This window comes from Nematolebias whitei, chromosome 5 (genome assembly GCF_014905685.2).
Source record: "Nematolebias whitei isolate Nwh7 chromosome 5, NemWhi1, whole genome shotgun sequence".
In the NCBI taxonomy this organism is placed as follows: domain Eukaryota; kingdom Metazoa; phylum Chordata; class Actinopteri; order Cyprinodontiformes; family Rivulidae; genus Nematolebias; species Nematolebias whitei.
Genome location: NC_056502.1, coordinates 32,771,738 through 32,793,730, shown reverse-complemented (window position 1 = coordinate 32,793,730; position 21,993 = coordinate 32,771,738). Strand labels below are relative to the sequence as shown.

The following is a 21,993-nucleotide window of genomic DNA, read 5'->3' as shown; positions in this document are numbered from 1 at the left end:
GGCTCGCACCGACGTTCAGCCCCCGTTAGAAAAACAATGAGGCTCATCATAAAATATTTATGGGGGATAAAGTACTTCAGAGCGCTACAAGCAAGCACATTATGGCAGCAGCTCGAAAATAATTTCACAGGTCGGATTGGATGATAGATTAAGGAAAAGATGAAAATATTTTAAAGGTGAAACAAGCTTGTGCAAAGAACGCAATTTTTCAGATAAGAAGTTCTTAAAAAAATCTCACAAAAACAATCATTTTATAAAACAATTTTCAGTTTGTCTATTCATTAAATAATCCGTCTTATTGCTTGTTGTTGAGACTTTAAGACAATAAAGCCGCCCTGGTAGTTCAGTTCAATCACAGCTTGCTATGACTTGCAGGAGGAGTCACTTCTACGACTACCTTCCCCCGGTTCTTCCCAGCATACATGTAGTCCACAGCTCTGAAAACAGAGTCCAGGCCCACAAACCTCCCCTCCTCTGACGTCTCCCCACAGTCCACCTCACACACCAGCTCCCCTTTGGCGAACATCTGCATCATGCTGCTCAGAGCCTCCCTGTAGTCGCTGAGGAAGTGGGGCAGGAAGAAACCCCGGATGCTGGCCGACTTCTGGAGCAGTTTGACGGGCAGAGTTCCTCCTCTGAAGGGTGGGATCCCCGACGCGCTCTGATAGCCTGAAATAAAGCCGATCACGATCAGCCGGCCTTTATTAGCCAGACTGTTCACTGCCAGTTCCAAGATGCTGCCTCCGACTGACTCGTACACCACGTCTAGGCCTGCTGGGTACTCCTTCCTCAGCGTTGCACCGAGATCTTCCGTGGTGTAGTTGATCGGTCTGTCGCACCCGATGGATTTAAGGAAGCCGACCTTCTCGTCAGAGGAACAAGTCCCGATCACGTGGCAGCCAGCTCGTTTGGCGAACTGCACGGCGAACTGCCCCGTTCCTCCCGCCGCGGCCGTGACCAGGACGGTCTCGCCTTTGGCCAGGTCACCCAGACGCTTCAAGGCAATGCAGGCCGTGGCACCGCTCACCAGCAGGGTGAGGAACTCCGGCTTCACCGAGGGAACAGGAACGCTTTCTTTGGCTGGAACCACCGTGTACTCTGCGAACGCACCGCTGCCAAAGTAGGCCACGACGTCTCCAACAGCGTAGCGTGAGCTGGCGCTGAGTCCGAGGCCGACGACCTCGCCGATTCCCTCAAAACCAGCGTCAAAGGGAGGCTTCACGGAGGGGTCGTACCGGCCTGCGGAGTAATTAATGTCAGAGGCGTTGATCCCCACAAAACTGAAACAGACAAAGAAATACAGGTTAGAAACATAAGGTCGGGACTTCAGACTCTTTTCTCCAGAGGTGCCAGATTCAAACACCGACCAATGCCATCACTGCGGCGTTGTTGAAGAACGGTAAACAGACTGTATTTATACAACACTGTTCTATCTGATAAAGACACTCAAAGCTCTTTACACTACAATCTGTGCCCTCATTTACCCATTCATACAGCACTCTACTAGATCTATACAAAGAATAATCCGTGCTTTTAGATCACATTCATACATGGATGGGACACACAACGGAAGCAATGAGGGACACTTCAGCATGTGACTGGTGGTGGAGTTGAACCCCCAACTCTTGCATTGGAGGACGACTGCTCTAACCACTCATCCACAGCTGACCAGAAAGAAGAACTGAGACGCTAACCTGCTAAAACCTAAACTTTAATAAGAAAACAACTGTTGAACATTTGTTAAGAGGTGACAAAAATCTAATGTAATAAACATAAAAATACTAAAACATTACACGGACATAAATAATAATAAAAATATATAAATAAAACCTCCCAATGACTGTATTTTATTGAAATTTGCCCTGGGGACAGATAATGGACAGTCTGTCTGTAGCCCACGTGTTGACAGCCTTCATGTTTGATCCTCCTGTCCCGGCTGGTGACGTAGGGGGGGGGGGGGGGGGGGTGATGGACAGACAGGAGGCGGAACTTGGACTAACAGCAGCCTTTAATCCTCGCCGAGTTTTTACCATCTCGGGATGAAGAGGAGTGAACACCGAGGTAAGACTTTTTTCCTCTTTAGATTACTTTTTTTTTTTTTTTTCCGGGTCACGCAAACTTACCGATTCCTGACGAGCAGCTCGGCGTCTCCCGGCGTCGGAACCGACACGGTGCGGACGGAGACGGCCTCTCGGAACCGGGGGCTGAGCTCGGTGACGACCAGCTTCTTCATGGTGCTCGCGATGGAGGCGCCTTTAAAATCCATGAAGTGAGCCGAGTAGGACATGTCGATGATGGAGCGCCGCGGCCGGACTCCCGGAAGACCCCGGCCCGCGAGGAGGAGGAGGCGGGGCGGCGCCGCCAGGCTGGACATGACGGCAAAGTTCAACTCGCGAGCTTCGACCGTTAGCTTGATCACAGGGCTCTCACTGCGCACGTGCGGAGCAGGCCGGGGCAGCGGCTAGCTCCGGTGAAAAAAACACTCCGGTTTGTAGCTAAACTCTCTGTTCGAAGCTAAAGCGGGCTCAGAGTGGATGTTTGTTAAATATTGTTTGAGGGGGAGTACAACCTGCCCGCCCCGCCGCCGCTTCGTCTCCGCAGGAAAAGTCAGCGGAGCACCTCCCCTTCTTCCCGCCCGGACACAACCACACTTCCTGGTTAGGTGAAACACACGCGCGCGCACACACACACACACACGAGAACAGCTCAGATTTAACCCAGCGCTCAAAAATAACGCGGTTACTCTCTTCATTCAGAACACCGGTGTTGTATAAAAAAATGTACACCGGCGCAAAAAGCTCCCAGCGGCGCTTCCTGAAAGGTGCGTTTTTATTTATTCATCCGTTTTCCACGCACTCTGGACGAAACTACAGCTCACATCTAAAGCTGCGAGTATAAAAGTTTGTTTATTTTTATTTATTTATTTGTCGGCGGTTTTAAAAGCAAAGAGAGAGAGGGGAGAGAGAGAGAGAGAGAGAGAGAGAGAATGAGGGAGGGTGAAAACAAGACAATTAAAAAGATTGACAGGTAGCTCCTCTGTCAGGGGTGACGCTGGTGGAGGGGAGGAGTAAAATGGAGCAGGAAAAGCCACTCGATGCGTCTGTCTGTCAGTGGAGCCCGTCTCAAAGAGCTCCCACACCGAGGATCGCTCCTGGACCTCCCTCCGAACAGCCTCCCCTCATTTAAACACTCAGATTCTCATTTCGCCTCGATCTTATGTCCGTTTGTTGTTGTTTATTATTTTTCCGGGGGGGTGGCACTGGATATTTGTTCCTCTCTCTTCCTCACCGCATCAACAACCAGCCCGGCGGAGATGCGGTGAAATCCTCACGATTCCTCAAACGTAAGCTTTTTATTTTTTTTTGATCTGGAGAGGGAAGTGTCGGGACTCGAACCATCTAATCCGTGTCTCTGTCCCCGTGTCTCCTGTAGGTGTCCGCGAAGAGACAAGACGCCGACCCGAGGATCTTGTACCCCCCCCTCCCTCCCTCCCCCCCAGCTGGACTTATTCGCCTGAAATTATTTTTTCAGAGTTTTGTTTGTGCGTAAAAAGGCGCATTGAAGTGTCTGTGCCCCCCCACACAGCTCCAAGCAGCGCTGAAGGGATTTTTTATTTTATTTTATTTTTTAATCCGGGGGGGTGAGCAGAAACTTCAGCAGCTCTTTATCTTATTTTATTCCTTTATGTTTAATCTGCCATGAAGGAAGATGGTTTGTGACGGTGTGTGGAGCTGCTGGCCGAACCCCTTCCTGATCGCCCCCCCAGCTCTCATACTTTGAAGACTCCACCACCTCCTCCTCCACCTCCTCTTCTCCTCCGGGATGATTTTGTTCCAAACTGAGAGACTTGATTTGTTTGTCATTTCTGCATGAGAAGCTCCGAGGAAGGCGACGGTCACTATGCCGAGGAGAAAGCAGCAAGAGCCGCGGCGATCAGCAGGTATCCTGCTCCTCCTCCACCTCCTTTACTCCTCATCCTCAACTTCTATCTGTTCAAAATGACCCCCCCCCCCCCCCCTCTACATCCCGCATGCTGCCATCACCTCCTGTAAGCATCCTTGTGTTTGACACAGATCTGACACTTTCAGCCTCTTTCTCCTCATCTTGTCAGGAAAGTTGTAACGGGAGTGAGATGAACTGAATGTTGTTGTGGGCGATGAAACGGAGCGTTTGTGAGTAATGATGAATAATTGACTGGGGGGGGGGGGTTGTCCTGTTTTATTAGAGGATTGTCAGCTTTGATTGGACGTGTGATTGATCGCCTGTCGCTCTCTGATCCGTTCATCTCGTAAACGTAAAGGAAGTTCCTCGGTGACGTGAAGCAGAGCAGGAAGTGACCACAACAAGAAGTTCATGAGGGAAACGCTCTTCTGTAAATACATCAAACTCTTTATTTACAGTAAATTATAGAGCACAGGTGTTCTGCCAGGTGTTGGCAGAGGACCCACAAGGTTGACTTCTAGTGGTTTGGATCTGACCCCCCCCCCCCCCCTCCACTTGTCTCCCTGCAGCCTTTAAACTAATGTAAATGAGTGACAGTTTCTACCTCTGTGCTAATGAGGCCCGGCCTTTGAAGTTGGGCATTAACGGCCGCGGCGAACAAAAGACAGTTGCAGAATTTTAAAGAGATTTAGAAATATGAGGTGCAGCGCGGGTCGAACGGGAGGCCCGGCCGACGAGGCTTTGAACTCAGCAGGTTTTTATATCCTTTGGAGCCGGCGGTGGTGCTGAGGAGGAGGAGGAGGGTGGGGAACGTTCAACCGGTTGCTGAGGATTCAGATTTTTATTTTTTCTGTTTCGTTGACGTTTTGGGCGAAACGGTGGAGCACGGTGAGAGGTTCCCTTCAGGGTTCTGCATGACACACAACATGGCTGAAAAACAGCATTGATCCATTCCACTGTCCTCTGAGGGCCACAAACACCCGGGGTCGTAGCGGTTAGTCAACCTGCGAACGAAGCCCGCTCAGCGATCTCACCCCAAAAACATCTAGACCAGCCTGCTGCTCCTCGGGGATCTGGTCCTGACCCGTGGTTCCTGCTGCTCCAACGACTTGTAGTGGAAATCATCTGGCAGACGAGTCGGGACGAGTCGTTTTTATTTCTCACCTCCAAGTCGCTGCGTTACGTTCAATTTTAAACCAAAATCCACGTCTTACCTCCAGAAAAACGTCTCCCAAGTTTAGTCATTTAAAGAGTCGCAGCGTAAACATCTGATTGAGTTTATTCCTGCTTTTTATGTAAAACTTTTTTCTTTTCTTTTTTTAAATCCCAGCAGAAAATCCAGAAGGAATTGTTTTTAAAAATCCGTTTTTCCAAACAAAATAATTCCATCTTTCTGGATAATTTAGATATTTTTTTTCTTTGTGTATATATATTTATATAAATTAAAAAAAATCCTACATATATTTAAATTTGAATCGTATTTCAACTTTACACACCCTCACCCACCAGTTTCATCCGGTGGTTCTCCGGTGAACGCTCCGGGTTTTTGAGGCGACGAGGATGAAAATGACGAGCGGAGGAGAGGAAGGAGCGCTGCTGCTTCTCGTTCGAGGCAGTCGTCTCCTCAGATCGTCGCTGCTGCTCTTTGAAACACGTCGGTTAATTATAAGACTGTGTGTGTGTGTGTGTGTGTGTGTGGGGGGGGGGGGGGGGGGTTAAGGTTGCTTCCCATCGGCTTCATTAGACGCAGCCCTAATTATCTGTGCAGCTGATGGATTTGTGACAGGCCCCAACGATTAATGCTGACAAATTCAGTAAGGTGTCGAGTCCGCAGCTGCCTCAATGTAATCAACCTGATATTATACAGTCCCCGCGGCCCCCCAGTGCTGCACCCACTCAATTGGCCCCGCGCAGGTGACAAATGGACTTTTCTACCTGACTAATCACGTCAGGAGACAACGCCGCTTAATGACCTCTGTGACCCCCGCTGTCCCGCCTTTCCTCTGCCATCTTGTCAGAATTTCCCTGTTTTTTTTTCCCCCTTCTTCCAGTGGAGGGCTGTGATTTACCTGTCCGGCTCCTTTCATCCGTTTCCGGAGGTTTATTAAAATTATTCCTAATGTTCGTGTTGACGGCACCACACGGCTCAGACCTGCTCCGGTTCGTACTGGACTCTCAAGTCGTCCCAGAAACCGTTTTAGCAACAAAAATGTTGACATTTGTACTTTTTATGTGTGTGTGCGTGTTGGAGTTGCCCCCCACCACCACACAGTAGCCTGGCTCTGGATTGTTGTCCGCCCCCCCACCCCGGCGAAGGCCTCCGGTTTATTCCGAGCCGGAGGAGCATCGCAGCACCCCGGGATTAATGATTTTGCATGTTCGGGGCGGATCAGATTACACGGCGACCTTTGTGCTCTCGGCCCATGATGCTGTTATGCGATACTCTCCCCCTCCAAATAATCAGCATGCACAGATTTACGTGACCCCCCCCCCCCCCACACACACACACACACACACACTTCCTGAGGAACAACATAAATGTGTGTCCTTCGTTTCAGCATTTATTGTTGCTGTTTTTAATTATGACGCTTCTACCTAAGAATTACAACCATCTCCTTTGTGTGTGGTTTTTTTTTTTCTTTCGGGGGGGGGGGGGGGGGGGGGGTAGACCTGAAACTTAAAGCAGCTTTTAATTTGAAAGGCTCCGGTTGAAAAGTTAGTTTAAAAAGCATGACGTGCGTGAGACGAGGAGTGTGTGTGACCGGTGTCAGTTTTCCTGGAATGACAAACTCATGCGAGGGTAACGGTAATCACACCACGTTAGTCCTCCTCCTCCTCCTCCTCCTCCTCCTCCTCCTCCTCCTCCTCCTCCTCAAGAGGAGCAGGAAAACAACCCCCACCCTCACGCCCGTCCTATCTGCACAACTTCCTGTGAGGAGTGTGGGTGTCTGAGCGTGGATGGATCCGCTCCTCGTTGTCCAGGTGTGTGTACCTGTTCGCTTTTTAAGAGCTCGTCTATAAACACCCACCTAGGACCAGGAACCTTTTGGGGACCCAAGGCCGGTTCTAATACTGCAGAACGCTATGTTTGGGTTAGGGTGGGGGTCTGCAACCTGCGGCTCTTTAAAGCAGCATGAAATTAATTTGAATGGTTTTAAACTTGAAGCTTTAGTAGTTTTTCTGCAAAGATGTGCCACAAGGAGCAGAACGTGGTTCCGTTGAGTTCTTTCAGCTTCCAGCCTCACACTGGGATCTTTCTGCTAGAACATCTTTGGAATATTTTAGAACAAGTTGTTCAGAAGAAATGTGGAGAGTGGGTTTGATAACGAGAAGCGATTTAGGAAAATAAAACTACGTCAAGGCGAATAAAATAATTTGTTTTTCATTTCAATTATCAATAAGTCACAGTGACATCCAACAGAATGGCCTGTTTTCAAAGCACACTTTAAATTGATGCTTTACTACTCCAAAGTGGGGTACTTAATTCTTCTGTTTTAATTCTTATCAAAATAGGTGTAAACTTTATTTTTTAAATCTTCATGTTAATACAGTCTCTTCATTTGTTCTAAATGTAAAAATATCAATAACTGCTTAAATCTTGTATGTTTTTTAGCCTGGTAAACGTTCAACGAACTGAAAATGGCCCATGGGCCACCAGTTGATGGTAGCACAGCTGTAGCAGGTTTTGCGGCTCCGGACTTGTTCAGTTCAGAGAGCGAAGGGGCAGAAATGTCTTGTTTAAAAATAAATAAATAAAAGTTGCAGGGTCAGGCGGCAGAAATAAACTGAAACTATAAAAATGTCATTTCCTGTGAGTTGATGCTTGTTGCTGATTTTGCTGAACAAGCTAAAGCTTACCTGAAATACACAAATAACTGAAAAGTATAAAGAAGTTGAAAGGAGGACAACAAATGTGAAATTAACTAAAAAAGAAGCTAAAATTGACTGAAACGTTGAAATTAGTGGAAAAATATGTCTCGAAAGAGAAAAAAAAACTGAATTTGCAGAAAAATGCCAAAAAAATAAAAATCTTGAAATTAGTAGAAAGAAGTGTAACAGAGCACAATACAGCTAAAATTAGCAGAATATCAACAGAAAGTAGCTGGAAATAGTACATTATAAAAAAGAAGAGGAATTTAGGTCAAAATTAGTTAAAAACAGGAAAAAGCTTTAATGTAGCTGAGAAAGCATATAAAAGCTGAAATAACCAAAAGAAGACGATATTAGCAGAAATCAGCTTTAAAAGCTGAAAGAACCACAAAAAAATCAAATTGAAAGAAGCTGAAAAGAGCCAAAGGAAGCTGAAACAAGCTGAAGCAGAACAACAGCTGATGTGAGCTCAAAGTGTTTGAAGGACGTGGAGCTCCATTCATTTACAGTGAAGAAAACATGGCCGAAAAAGCTAAACATTTCAAAAAGTAGAAATGACACAAATACTAAAAGTCACAGCAGGGGCGTCCTGAATGAGCCGAACGTTTTGATTATGAATTGTTGAAACAGAACAAAAATATCAGAAGGAGTCAAACGTACGGGAGAATAACGGACCTTTAAAAACGATTCATGAACAAAGAATGAAGGCGATAACGGTCCTGACAAGGATAGAAATACAAACGTGTGTGTCAGTCAGACCCAGCTAGCAGCTACACCTGCAGGTGTAACACCCATCGACCTCAGCTAAAGCCACTTTAGCTCCTTCAGCTCACCTCTGACCATCAGATGTCACGCCCGCTCCACCTGATGGCTGCAGGTGTGTATTGTGTGTGTGCACCACCACTCCTACGTGCAGCTCCACCTCCGTATTAAAGAACCGTATTCAGAGCAGGTTTTGTGTCATGGAGAAAACGATCATCGTCATTCTAGTCGTCTGCACAACTTGGTTGTGATGAACTCACTCTGTGTGTTTTAGCTTCTAAACCAGGTGCTGGTGTTCCACACACTCGGTTGTGATTTTGTGCGACGCGTTACCGCGATGAGTTTTGGTGAACATGGCACAGCCTTTAACGCCCTGATACGATCGTCTTCTGATTCTTCTGGAGGTATTCTCGATAAAAGCCGCCCCCCGGGGGGCACGCTGCTGCCGTCACTCTCAGTCTGTTGCCCTCGCTGCACTTAAAACACACACGCGCGCGCACCGTGAACTATAAACACCGTCACACACACACCTACACGTAATGCTTAAGTGCAGCCAGCGTGTCTCTGTGGGAGGTCATAATGGAGGTGGCTTAGCATGATGGGAAATCATATCATTAAAGCAGCCAGATGTGCTTTGTTGCCTGCCTTGCAGCGCATAAAAACACACACACACACAGCAGCAAGTCATGGGATCTAAAATAAAAACCCAAGTCTGAGAAAATCAAGTGTGGAACAGACAGAGAGCAGCAGCCCTCTGGGACTGCGCTGACGAGCACTCTCACTCCTGACTGCCATAGAAAAACAATTTCCCCCTCAAATAAAGAATTTTTCTTCTCATTTCTCAGTTGCAGCAGCAGAACAAACTCTTGCTTTACTTTTTTTGGGGGGAGGGGTTCAGAATGGACTGCAAAAGAAGCGTTGATGAATCGCTTGGCGTCGCCGTTATCAGCTCTCTGTGAAGGGTGCTTAATTACTATGTAATAGCGGTGTTGTGCTGAGTAATTACATTTTGTTAAGGGTCCGCAGCGGGGATGTAAGGCCTAAGAGCTCATTAATGGGAAAACTTGATGTGTTTTTATTTATCTCCCCCAGCCTCACCCCCCCAAGACACACACATTCTGTGTGAGAAACGAAGAAAACGAGAGAGGAAGCGTTCAGGACGTTTAAGGCACAAAAATTGATATCTCAAATTTTCTTAAGTGAAGTTTTACGTTTGCTGAGGGTAAATTTGTTCTCTTGATCAACGCCGTGGAGGCTGTGGGGAAAGTCTGCCAGAGTCAAATTTAACACGTTACCAGCATCAATAAAAGATGAGCAATTACAGAATATTTTGTCTAATAAGTTGTTGAATTCCTTGGCGTAGGCAAAAAAAACCCTCAGCCCCATGTAGCTTACCCACTCATTACATCAGTTAGCAGAGGGAGTGAGAGGCAGCCCTTTGATGCCAGCAAACAAACAAGACAAACGAGATGGGCCCTCTACAGAGGAGTCCTATCCAGGGACCCCCCCAGCTCCTCCTCCTCGTCTCCTCCTGTCTTTCTCAGCTCCTCTCTAATGGTTAAACACTCGAAAAGAAAAGAGCGTAAAAAAGTGGATGAGAAACGTATATTTGAAATAACATCTGGTCTGGGTTTTTTTTGTTTGTTTTTTTTGCGTGTGTGTGTGTTCTTCGTCAAAGCGGGGCAGAGATTAAATCTGAGGGAGTTTCTGAGGTTTTTTATTTTTATTTTGTTTTTTCACTTTGATTTTTAAGATTTATCTCCAAGCGCTCGGTGTTCTGGGTGTTTTTAACCACGTTCAGCCATCAGCTGTCTGATTTCAGGTCTGAGTGGAGTTTTGAAGGATTTGGTTCAATAGCAACGTTAGAGGAGGTGTTTGTTGGGTTCTTCTGTGTGCTGATGGATCAAGTGTGTGTGTGTGTGTGTGTGTGTTAGGATGGGTATTAAAGCTGACAGATGAACAGGACGATGGAGAAATTCTCCCACAACAGCTGTGACTGCCACCATTACCCTGACAGGTGTCAATTAAGAATTACTGCCTGGCCAGCCAAGTTCCCCTCCGGACTCGTGCACATGTCCCCTCCACCCCTTACAGTCTGCCCCCCACCCCTCCCCGTGTCCAGCTGTCGGCGTGTGAAAGAAACAACACTGTACCCTTGTCAGTTTTTGCCATAAGGCTGTAGACAGAAGCAAACGCTCACGATCAATAGTCCTGATCGCGTTGGATCATCTGGACACCCGAGGTTAAAGAGCATCCAGTCTGTGTCGGGTCCAGAAAGTAAAAACTGTGACTTTAAATCTTTAACCTCAGGCTCTTCAGGTCCGTTCTACAGGTCAGTGTCCCCTCATAGATAATTGGTTAATCCCAGGGGGAAATTCGAGACATCCAGAAGCATGTTCTAATTCTACAGAAAAACAGACAGGTCCAGTTTGAACAGTCTTTATTCCACGTTGTAAACCGAGGCGATTGAAGGTAACGGTTGCTGCTGCACATCTCCAGAGCTCCTCTACCAGCAAACTTTCTGACTGACAAACACGATTGGACTCGACTCAAGTCGTGTATCTGCTGATCTTTATTGAAGGTTTATGTCAACATGTCACCTTAGAAAGGTGAAGGAAGGGAAGCCTAAGGTTGTCATCATTGTATGTTCCCATACAATGGCAAAATTACCATAGTTCTCTGCATGTAACCCATCACACCAGAGATACACCCAGGTGGAGCAGTGGGCAGCTACGTAGGTGCCCGGGGAGCAATTAGGGATTAGGCGTCTTGCTCAAAGGCACCACGTCATGTGGGAATGGCTGAGAGTCGATCCGCGGTGTTCTGGTCCCCAGTCGGCTGCCATACCTCTACACCATCTCGAGCTGAAGTAGTCGTGTTGTGAAATAAAGAGGAGAAGTTGAGCTTTGTCTCCATGTCTCCATCGTCAAATGTACTGATTGTTGTACGGTCACGTGCTACGCTGATGACACTGTACTCATCGTCTGCAGAGTAAACACGAGGAGCTGCGTTCGGTTCAAGGAGGTGGCAGGGAGGAAAAAAAATGGCATCGTAAAAAAGCCACATGAGAGCGAGCGCAGAAAGCTCCCCGGGAACACGCGCACGAATTTGCATGTTCGCTTGGGAGTTACACTTTTTGGATTTTTTGTTTCCCTGGAAATCATTTGCCACAGAAAAAAACCCAAAGAACCCAGAAAGATAAAATCCAAGTTTTCTTCTTCTTCTGCTTTATTTGCATATCTTGTTTTAAATAAGGCAACCCCCCTCAGAGTGGGATTGGGTTTGTTTTCCAGAGCTCTGGTATTGACACCCCCCTCACTTTCCTCCTTTCCCTTTTTTTTTTATTCCACCCTTTTCCCGTCTCTGGCTTCAGAGCGCTCTGAGCGATTATCAAACCAGAGAATATTTTTTTCCATCTTCATGCAAATCGCCTCACCGTGCTCTCTCTTATCAGTCCAGCTTCACCCACCCCCACCCCGCTCCACCCAGCCAACCCAAACGGTTGTGTGTAATCAAAGTAAACGGCAGCTAAAACGAAAAGGGAAACGCTGCTCGTGGAGATGGATGGAGGGATTAAATATTAACCGGACGCGGCTGACTTAAGGCGAGTGTTTTACATAGCTGCTCCCGCCATGGCTGCCGCACATTGATCCCACCTGCACTCGTTTGGCTGCCTGCCGTTAATTTTTCACCACCGTCTCACCGGCGTGGGCCTGGATGGAGTCCCCCCCCCACTGCTCTCATGCTCTTAACGGGGGCAGGTGAGATGGATGATAGCAATTTGAAATTTTGTTTGTGCGTGTGATCATGGAGATTGTTTTCCGTATTACCGCGGTGTAACAATCCCAGTGATTAATTGAGGCAAATGCTCGGCTCCGATTGGTGGAACAGGAAGCGGGGGGGGGGGGGGGGGGCCGCCCCCCCCGTTTGCCCCCCCGGAGGGGGGGGGTTCACCGGCTACCCTGGGGGTCCAGGGCGGTGCTTTTCAAACGCCCGACCCCCCCCCCCACCACCACCACCTTACCTGAGAGCCTGCCCTCTACACTGGCCCGTCTGTCGGGCAGCTTCCTTCACCCCCCCCCGCTGTTATGAGGAGAAAAGCCAAAGGAGAAACAAAACGGCCACAGTTACTTTGCTGCTTTCACTCTGTTGTTTACATGTGATGTGTACGCCAACATCCTGTGGCTTACAGTGGCAGCCTGTTAACGAGGGGGGGTCACTACCAGAGGTGGTTCAGCCTCCCCCCGTCCTTTCTACCTCCGTGCACTCATACACAAAGTTGTTACACTGCTGCCGCAGACAGCATTGTGAGGACCCTCTGGCATTTATAAATGTTCAGCAGAGTCCCCCCCCCCCTCCCTCACTCCTCGTGCACTCACCCCCTCCAGTCAGAGCGCTCATCCATTGGGGTCGAAGGCAGGCCATGACCCCCCAGGTGGCTGCAGTCCGGACTGTGCAGCCGACTCTCTTCAGCTCAGCTGGCCTTTTGGATTTACACGCCTTCAAGAAGTTCTCCAGTAAAACCAGAATGGCCCAGTGCTGCAAAGCTCATGGGCCAGTAACGAACGCCTTTAACAGCAACAGTTTACAAATAACTGATTCATGATCAAAAACATTTAAAGAGTGCAGTTTGGCTCATCAACTCCAGGCTCTCGTCACTGATCCTCCCCCCGTCTTTCGGGTGTCCCTGCCCTTTTGTACGTAGCGTTCAGTAAAAGCAGCCCTGGTCCCCATGGCAACACGTATGAACTCTTCCTCGTTAGTGCGCAGGCTGCAGTCTCTGATTTAACTGGACCGTCACCGTGTCGTGGGGGCTCTCCTCACCTGGACGCATTCAGCAACAACTAAAAAGGAACGTCTTGTTGATTCCAGGGCAAATTTTTTATTTTTATTTTTTCTGCCGAGGTTGAGTTAAGCTCATCTGTTGAGGTTTTTAAGAATCGGCGCTGATAACAGGTCGGCCGAACCAGGACGTGATTATTGAGAGTAAAGAAGAAGAAAATAATTAAAAAAGGAAAATATTTTCTTTATGTTGGCTCATCCGTAGCGTGGGCGGCGCAAGGAGCGAAGAGCTCAGTAGGATGCCATGATAGACTAATCTGCCAGGGAGGGTGTGGGGGCGCGGGGGTGAGGGTGTTAGGGCAGGCCTCACGGGAGCAGCTCATTGGCTGGATTCATTGGCCCCGTGAAATAAAATCTCATTGTGTCTTTCTCTACTTCTTGAAGACGGTGCAGGCTTTGCAGCGTGTGAATATTTATCCACTCGTTTACCCGTGTGTGGCATACTTTCCTCACTTCTTCCCCGTTCCTGTGGGAGTGTGTGTGTGTTTTTGTGTGTGTTCCTGCTGCAGTCAGACACATGGATGACAGATGACCCAGTGGGAGACACCAGCCATCCTGCCCAACCGGAATTTCTCCACACACACTCTCCACCCACTCCTCCGGCCTATTAAAAAGCGCACACTTTGTTTACTTCCTCGGCATTTTGCCATAAATCCCAAATCACCGTCCGACGGAGCCTCTCGTTTCCTCAGGTTACAGCTTTGAAGGCGACCGTGGCGGCTGCGCCACCTTGGAAGAATAAAACGACCACAGCCTGTCGTATGCGCGTGGTTTGTCTGTTGCACAGTGTGGAGGTGGGGGGGCTCGCTGGACCAGAGGAAACCTAAGTCCTTGTATAAAAAGGCCGTGCTCTCAGCCTGGGTCGAGGGAAGGAGGGGGAGAGAGAGGGAGAAGGAGAAAAAAGTTGATTTCCTTTTTCAGCAGAGCCATACATCACCGGGCCTCCCAGCTGCAGTGTCACAAGCTGACAGAATGACATGTGTCATTTATCAAAGGGGCCGGGCGGGGGCCAGGCGGGGGCCTTGGGAAACGTGCACCACAAAGCCTGAGAGAGTTCATTCCAACACTCAACCCTCCCTCCTTTCCTTCCCTTCCTCCCTCATCTCTTCAGCCCGCCCCCACCGTTCACTCTCCTCCTCGTTTTCTCTCCCCTCTGTGCCCCCCCCTCCACCTCCACCACCACTCCACCCACTCACTTTGCCTGGTGCCGAAGCAGGGCGCTGTAATGTTTGCTGTCTTCGCAGCAGCTGTGTGTACAGTCGCCCCACTGAGTTCAGGCCTCGGCTGCACTTTAAATCTCCGCTTTGAAGGAAATATATAAAAACAGTTCGACATGACCCAGTAATGATCTCAGAGACGGTTCAGCTTGGCCTTTATCCTATACGTTTTCACTGAAGCCTTTTTAGAGAAAAACAATATTTACATACAACCCTTACCGGTCTTATTTTTCATTCCTGGTCTTTGTAGTCCTTAAACCTGACTCTTGGTGTCTGTGGTCTAGAGCTTTTGGTTTTCTGGGTACGTTGGGGATTGCGGTGCTGAACAGTTGGGAGCATCTTGCACTGAACAAACCCCGTCAGTCCAGTCCAAGCATGTCTGTCTGTCTGTTGCTTTTTGTGTTGATGTCTCACCTGATGGACTCCCAGTTCCCAACTTCCTGTCATCCATCATCGACCCACCTTTAATCTCATCTCTTTCATCAATCTCACTTCACTCCATTCTGGCCATTTCTTCTGTCGGTGAATGAACTATCTAGCCAATTCAATTCATTTTATTTATATAGCGCCAAATCACAACAAAGTTGTCTCAGGGCACTTTACAGAAACATTCACAAACATAAAGGCCAATTAGTAAAGCTCTCTATCTAAGGAATCCAGCAGACAAGATGAATCTTGGCTTCGATGCAGTCTCCCATCCTGAGCAAGCACAGTGGCAACAGTGGAAAGAAAAAACTCTCTTTTAAAAGTAAGAAACCTCCAGCAGAACCAGGCTCAGGACAAGCGGCCATCTGCTTTGACCGGTTGGGTTTGTCCTGGGGTGTCCAGTCCTGATACTCGAGGGCAACTATCCTGCATGTTTTAGATGTTCCTCTGCTCCAACACGCCGGATTTGAATCAATGGGTCAATCACTGAGTCGGGACCAAGATTGGACACCCCTCATCTAGTTTGTGTACCCTTCCTCCGCTGTCACTGATTTAGTCATAAATAGATGCAGGTTATGCATCAAGCTTGCACGTTTCAGTAGAAAAGATCTTGAAGCAACATCTAAACTATACGTAGATGTAAATGAACAATTGGTCGACGTCTACAACCAGATTAAGACGTCTGGTTTCGTCTACGTTTTCCCTTTGGATTGAACCCCAGCCGTGATGTGTGTTATGTTTTTACCTCACCATGTAATAAAACAAAAATATGTTGAATTATGCTTCAGCTCTTAGCTGAATGCTGTAGCTGTGTTTTGATGATCAAACTGATGTTTTGAATGCAATGTAGAACTGAGACATGGGTCAACAAAAGGAGATATTAAGGTCCTGAATCAACCCATGGATTGCTCAGTGGACGGCGGTGCTTGTACCTTGTTTGTTTTTGTTTTGTGAGGGATCACAGCTGAAGTAAATTCTGTCTAAATAAGTTTTGAAGACCTGAAAAGAAAACGGGAACTCCCCAACTTTTTACAGTAACACAGTGACGAACATGAGCACGTTTTTAGCGCCTGCCAGTATCGACTGCAGGGACATTTCAAAAGGTTAAGAATAAAATAAATCAATGCAGTCTAAAACTGTAGAGGTTTCAAGGACACACTGTTTGGATGCGTGACTTTGTTTTTCTTTTTCCTTAATTTTTCATACATGACTTCTGAAACGTTTCTGTAACATTCAGCCGCAGCAGACGGGAACAGCTGAAGAACTCTGGGTGGAATCCTCCTTTTTTAATTATTCACCCAATGCAGACCGAGGTGGCCAGCCAAGGCTAGCGAAGTGGGGGGGGGGGGGCAGCTGAAGACGACGTGGGGGAGCCCTCCTGACTGTGAAACGTTCCTTTGCTTTGCCTGCGGGGGTTAAAAGACGTGGTAGATCATTAAGGAGAATATTTAGCGGCGGTGTCACCGAGGAGTGACCCTTCCAGCAGGTCATGATAGTTCACTCTTTAACCCCGCGCCACCCCCAGCTCACTAAATACCTCCCCTCCCTCTCTCGTCCTGACACACTGTGATATTTGTGAATCCAGGCATGAGTTTGTTCTCGTACGGCTGAACTTTCTGTGTTAGTTTTTTTTTGTTTTACATCGAGGAGTAGTGCTTAATGACTGGTTGAAGATGACTGTGATCAATAGTTATGGTCAACCAGCTATTCTGAGCAGTATCTCACATCTACTGATGATCCGTTCCACGTTGAGTAAGTCAGTGTTCAAAAAATGAGAGAGGTTTTGGACAGTTACAATCCAAACGTTGTGTTTGGATTGTATACATCCAAAAGGCCCAACGTCTCCGCCTTCTTTAAGCCAGTATCTCACCGATCTGTAACTGTTGGAGATTTGCAAATGGCATTCAGGAGTAACGGCTCCAGTATACTCGCGCGGACCTTTTTCTGCACGGACTTAACGTGCACTGTCCGCAGATGGTTGAGACTTCATTCTCGAGTGTCCACCTCGAGTAGCTGCAGAGCAGCTCTGCAGACAAGGGGCGTTTACCTTCGAGACAAATTGAGGTCGCCGATTGGTCATTTGCTGACATGCCTACTGGACTGATTGACAGGTCACAAAAAAATAAAATAAAGAGCTGGCTGCCCCAGCTGCAGCGGTGTTGTGTGTTTATATGTTGTTAATAAAAAATTCTAAAACAAAAAACAGGGAGCGCATGCCCTGCAGCCCACACATCAGATCAGAAATGTCCAGACCCTCCCGCAGCCACGCTGGACCTGATTTTAGTTCGCTCGTGACAAATTACTTAATTTCTCACATTTTCAGTCATGGCGTCAACGGGTGAGGAGGAAGAGATCGCTTGCCTCTTGAAAAAAAGAAAAGAAAAGGCCATTAAACCAGATCAGGGATGAAGAAGGGAAATTTAATACATAGGTGTCACATACAAAAAAAAATTGTCGCCGGGCATTTTGTTGTGCGACACAGAGTAAACGTACATGGTCGTAAAAATTGAGCTTTGCATGGACGTGCCCTGCAGTCTGCTTTGACTCTAATCTGGTACGCACAGACTTCCGCGGACTCACGTACGCCCGAGTATACTGGAGGCTTAAGTTTTCAAAATGAGACGTTTGACGAGATTCTTTTTTGTCCCTTGTCGCGGAGCGAAGAGGGGAATTGGAAAAAAGTCTGTCCATGTTGTGAGTCGATAACTTCAAAAATAAGTGAAGGGCTGACTTCCATTTAGCTACACATCCATCCATCCAACCGTTATCTTTACCTGCTTCTTTCTTTTTTGGTCATGGGGTCACTGGTGCCCATATCCAGCCATCACTAGCTATGTTTACATGGACATAGGTAATCGGATTAAACGGCCATTCGGAATAAAATTCCATCATGTTAATGCCCCATTCGGATTATTCTGAGCTGATTCAGCTCGATCCGAAAGAATTTGTAATCAGAATGAGACTGGTGGTTTATGCCGATTCATAATCCGAACGATGTGCATGTAAACACTTAATCTGATCATTTTATTACGATTGTGGCCAACTGACCTAACTGTGCATATGTGACCTTTGGGTGGCTGTAGCTGAGTGGTTAGAGCAGCCGTCCTCCAATGCGAGAGTTGGGGGTTCAAATCCACCAGCAGTCACATGCCGAAGTGTCCCTGGGCAAGACTGAACCCCTCATCGCCTCCGATGTGTGTCCCATCAGTGTATGAATGTGATAAAGCTCTGATTAGTCTCTTTAGAATGATTTGTTCATTTAGCTTTGTAGAGATCTAGTAGAGTGCTGTATGAGTGGGTAAATGAGGCACAGATTGTAGTGGAAAGCGCTTTGAGTATCTTGAAATAAGATAGAAAGGCGCTATATAAGTACAGTCCATTTACTATTTACGTATGTCTACCTCACGTATTTCCTCCTGGCTAGATGCTAATATGACGGGGAAGTAAAACTGGTCGGTGAGCGACACAACATTTCTACTAGAAACTTTGAAAGAGCTCAAAATGATCTGTATTAATCTGCAGCTCAGTCATGGAGTGCAGCAACGTCTCCACCGTCATTAAAACCTGTCGCGGGTCCATTTTGGGCGCTCAGGTTTGTTTATGTTCATCACGGAAGTAAAACTTCTTCTGTGTTTTTTTAAGGAGAGTTTACCACTCTGCACACGTCAGTACTTCTATTCGGAATTAAAGCCCGCTGGATGTAAACACTCGTCGTGAACAGATTACGCCCATGCAACGATACATTTGGATTATTTAATCTGAATACATTTCAATCCAATCAAAGAATTTTGCGCATGTAAACATAGCTCCTGTGTGAGAGGCGGGGTACACCCTGGACAGGTCTCCAGTCCATCACAGGGACACAGAGACAAACGAGACAACCAACCATTCACTCTCTCACTCACACCTAGGGACAATTTAGAGTTACCAATCAGCCTAACATGCATGTTTTTGGTCTGTGGGAGGAAACCGGAGTACCTGGAGAAAACCCACGCATGCACGGAGCGAACATGCAAACTCCACCCAGAAAAGCCAGGATTCTGAGCAGGATTTGATCCGGCAACCTGCTCACAACCTCAGATAAGATTAGTAGTTTATGTTAACTTCCTAGTCTTTTTGCAGTAAAGACGATATTATGTGGTATTAAACAACAGGATGTGTGTTACAGGCAGACATGCAGTCAGTGTAACTCATATCCACTTAAATATTTTGAATGAAAAACATTAAGGTTCACTTGCATCCCCTGTTCAATTCCAGTTCTTTTCTACAACTTCAGACATTCATTAGTCAAATCTCTCAGCGATGGGGTACATTGGTGTGCTGCTCGTTTAGTCACAGATGAACCCATCTCACTTTAGTTTCTGTAATTTTAAAGCTGGACTTTCCTGAACAGGAGCTCTCTTCATGGCAGTAATCGCACAACAAAACAATGTGCACAACCATGAATACATTGTACGGTTCAGAAGCAGGAGCAGGTCATCTCATACCAGAACCAGTTTGTGAATTGTGTCTTTTTTACCAAATCATTTTCTCTACACTCATGAGGTAAAATAAGTGTATTTACAACTCATCCTCAGGATTTACCCTGCATAGACTAAATGTTTCCACTGAATCTGTTCTGCCTCATTTTGTCCTCATTCCAAAGTATATTGACAACGTTTGTGTTACTTTGACTCAAATGTGTCCTCTAACATTCACCCACTCTGGAAACGCGCGCTGTTTGGCTGCCAGCAAAGTAAAAATATTTCAAAGTAGTTTGTTTTACATTAGGCAAAATTTCAGTCACATTTTTAAAGGACAAAGCTAATTTATTTATTTATATGGTTGAGTTTAAACTATAAATGCACTCAATTCAACTTTTCACCAATCAGAAAGCAAAACTAAGCATTATTTGTTCTTATTCCCGATTTTTACTTAAATCTTGTTCCTCTCACTGTTATCATTTAATTTTTTTATATACATATATGTAAAATCTCCGTGGCTAACCTTATTTTGTTCATTTATTTCTTGTACTTTTCTCATTCAGTAAAAACTAAGATTGAACAGAAGAAAATAAAAAAAAACACCACAGGTCACAAACGTTCACCTATTTTCTCACAGTTTGAGTCACCAACTAGTCTCCGCAGCCCAGTGAGAAACTGGATTCAGGTGTTTCGGAACCGCCTAGTTGTAAAGACTCGGATGGTTCTAAGGATTGTTCTTCTCTCCATGGAGCAACTGGAAAGATATTTACCTCGTTACTTATTCAACTACAATAACGAAGGACTTCACGTTCGGCGCAGTGCGTTTTAGTTCTCGAGTTTAACTTTTAGTTTGAAGGACCGTTTCAGAAAATGGAGTTATGGAACAGATCAGTCTTTGTGCTGTTCAAGGAAGAGCTTGTCATCTCAGACGGCGGCGACCGTTGGGTAGCTTTTACTTCAGCAAGACGTTATAGGTTTTGGCGCTGAGTGTGTATTTGTTTTGTAGCGTTTATGAAGTGAGATGGAGGAAGAAGGGTGACACTTTCTCTTGCTAACACTTGTTAAAATCAAATAAAACAAACTTCATTAATGATTAGTTTTCTTTCTTAAAAGCATAAGAAAAGTAAGGTAAACATTAGTCAGACTGTAGCTGACTCTGTGTCCAAGGACAGTGAATGTGTGAAAACCACCAGACATTATTGAGGTAACTTTAAAGAAACAGGTTCTGGTGAGTCTGGAAGATGACCCAAGGGTCAGGGGTCATAGTTAGAGGAGTCCAGCTTCACATTACACTTTTCTTAGCGGGTCGATGTTTGTTTACCTTCTGACTGTATGCTCCTTACGAGTCCTTGTGGGACTCAGAAAGCCCCTACTCTGAAGCAGGAGCTACAAAACACCAGATAAATGGAGGTATAGACTGTGGACCAGACCCCCACAGTCCAAACAGACTGTCCCTTTCATGTTCGGTCATATCTGTTGACAAGGTGGTAGAAGCCCAAAAAACTATACCCTCATCACTCGGTGCCTGCACCATGACACACCACACCTCTTCTGTGTCCTCCCTTTGCCCCACCTTCCATCCAAGTCTGGCAGCCCCCCCCCCCACCACCACCACCACCACCACCATACAATTCATCGTTGTAGAAGATGGATGTGTCTTTAAAGCAGAGATGGATTGTGGATATCAGAGTTATAGTGCCATTCATCACGGCAGGTATTATTCAGATGAGCAGGACTAAAAGCAAAGGAGGTGGGACTCTGTGCTCATTGGGGGGGGGGGGGGGGGGTCGCATGGGTATTGGAGGTGAATGTGTATTTGGGTGACATTTCTAAGTAAAACATAAAAAGAGTTCACTCTCGTGTTCCTGGTTTTAGTTTTGTAAGTTCGCCCTGCCTGGGAACTCCTGCATGTTGGCATCGGCCAAAGTAGGGGAGTCGAGTTGGGACCATAAAGTCCCAGGTTCAATCCCCAGTCATTCCCACATGTTGTGGTGTCTCTGAGCAAGAGACCTTTTTTTTTTTAAATTTTCATTTACCCTTTATTTATCCAGGTAGCCTCATTGAGCTGCTAGAACTCATTTTCAAGAGAGACCTGTTTAGGGAGCAGATGGTGGGGGTTAAGGGCCTTGCTCAGGGGCCCAGAGTGGGGCCAATGAGGGTGGAAGCAGGTGTGGGTGTTTCACCTTTTCTACCCACATTTTGATGTTGATGGTACCGGGAGTTGAACCTGCCACTTTCCGATCACAGGCCCATCTTCTCTAACCTCTGCACCACCTACTCCCAATTGCTCCCTGGGTGCTTACATAGCTGCCCACTGCTCCACCTGAATGTACAGTATCTCAGGTGTGATGGGTTAAATGCAGAGAACTACTTTCATCATTGTATGTGATGACAACACATAGCACTTATTATTATTATTATTATTATTATTATTATTATTATTATTATTATTATTATTATTATTATTATTA

At 46.6% G+C, this 21,993-nt stretch overlaps 2 protein-coding genes across 2 annotated transcripts in view; one reads left to right on the top strand and one right to left on the bottom strand.

Moving 5' to 3' along the window:
• Positions 1–215: 215 nt before the first annotated feature.
• Positions 216–2,374, bottom strand: LOC119410379 (prostaglandin reductase 3). Its single transcript, XM_037677290.1, has 2 exons — positions 2,124–2,374; positions 216–1,280 (listed from the first exon to the last, which is right to left on the bottom strand). Exons 1-2 carry the CDS (start codon positions 2,372–2,374, stop codon positions 353–355), a joined length of 1,179 nt encoding a protein of 392 aa, XP_037533218.1. The 3' UTR covers positions 216–352.
• Positions 2,375–3,636: 1,262 nt separating this feature from the next.
• Positions 3,637–21,993, top strand: part of LOC119409520 (teashirt homolog 1) — a 43,327-nt gene continuing 24,970 nt past the window's right edge. Inside the window, exon 1 of the mRNA XM_037676415.1 lies at positions 3,637–3,940. Within this exon, the coding sequence (XP_037532343.1) occupies positions 3,901–3,940 (40 nt within the window). The 5' untranslated portion in view covers positions 3,637–3,900. The remainder of the gene's footprint in view (positions 3,941–21,993) is intronic.

Excerpts from the sequence above, each read along its gene's own strand:
- LOC119410379 (XM_037677290.1), bottom strand. The coding sequence starts at position 2,374 with ATGTCCAGCCTGGCGGCGCCGCCCCGCCTCCTCCTCCTCGCGGGCCGG. Across the intron at positions 1,281-2,123 it reads GAGCTGCTCGTCAGGAATCG|TTTTGTGGGGATCAACGCCT; the intron begins GTAAGTTTGCGT and ends TGTCTGTTTCAG.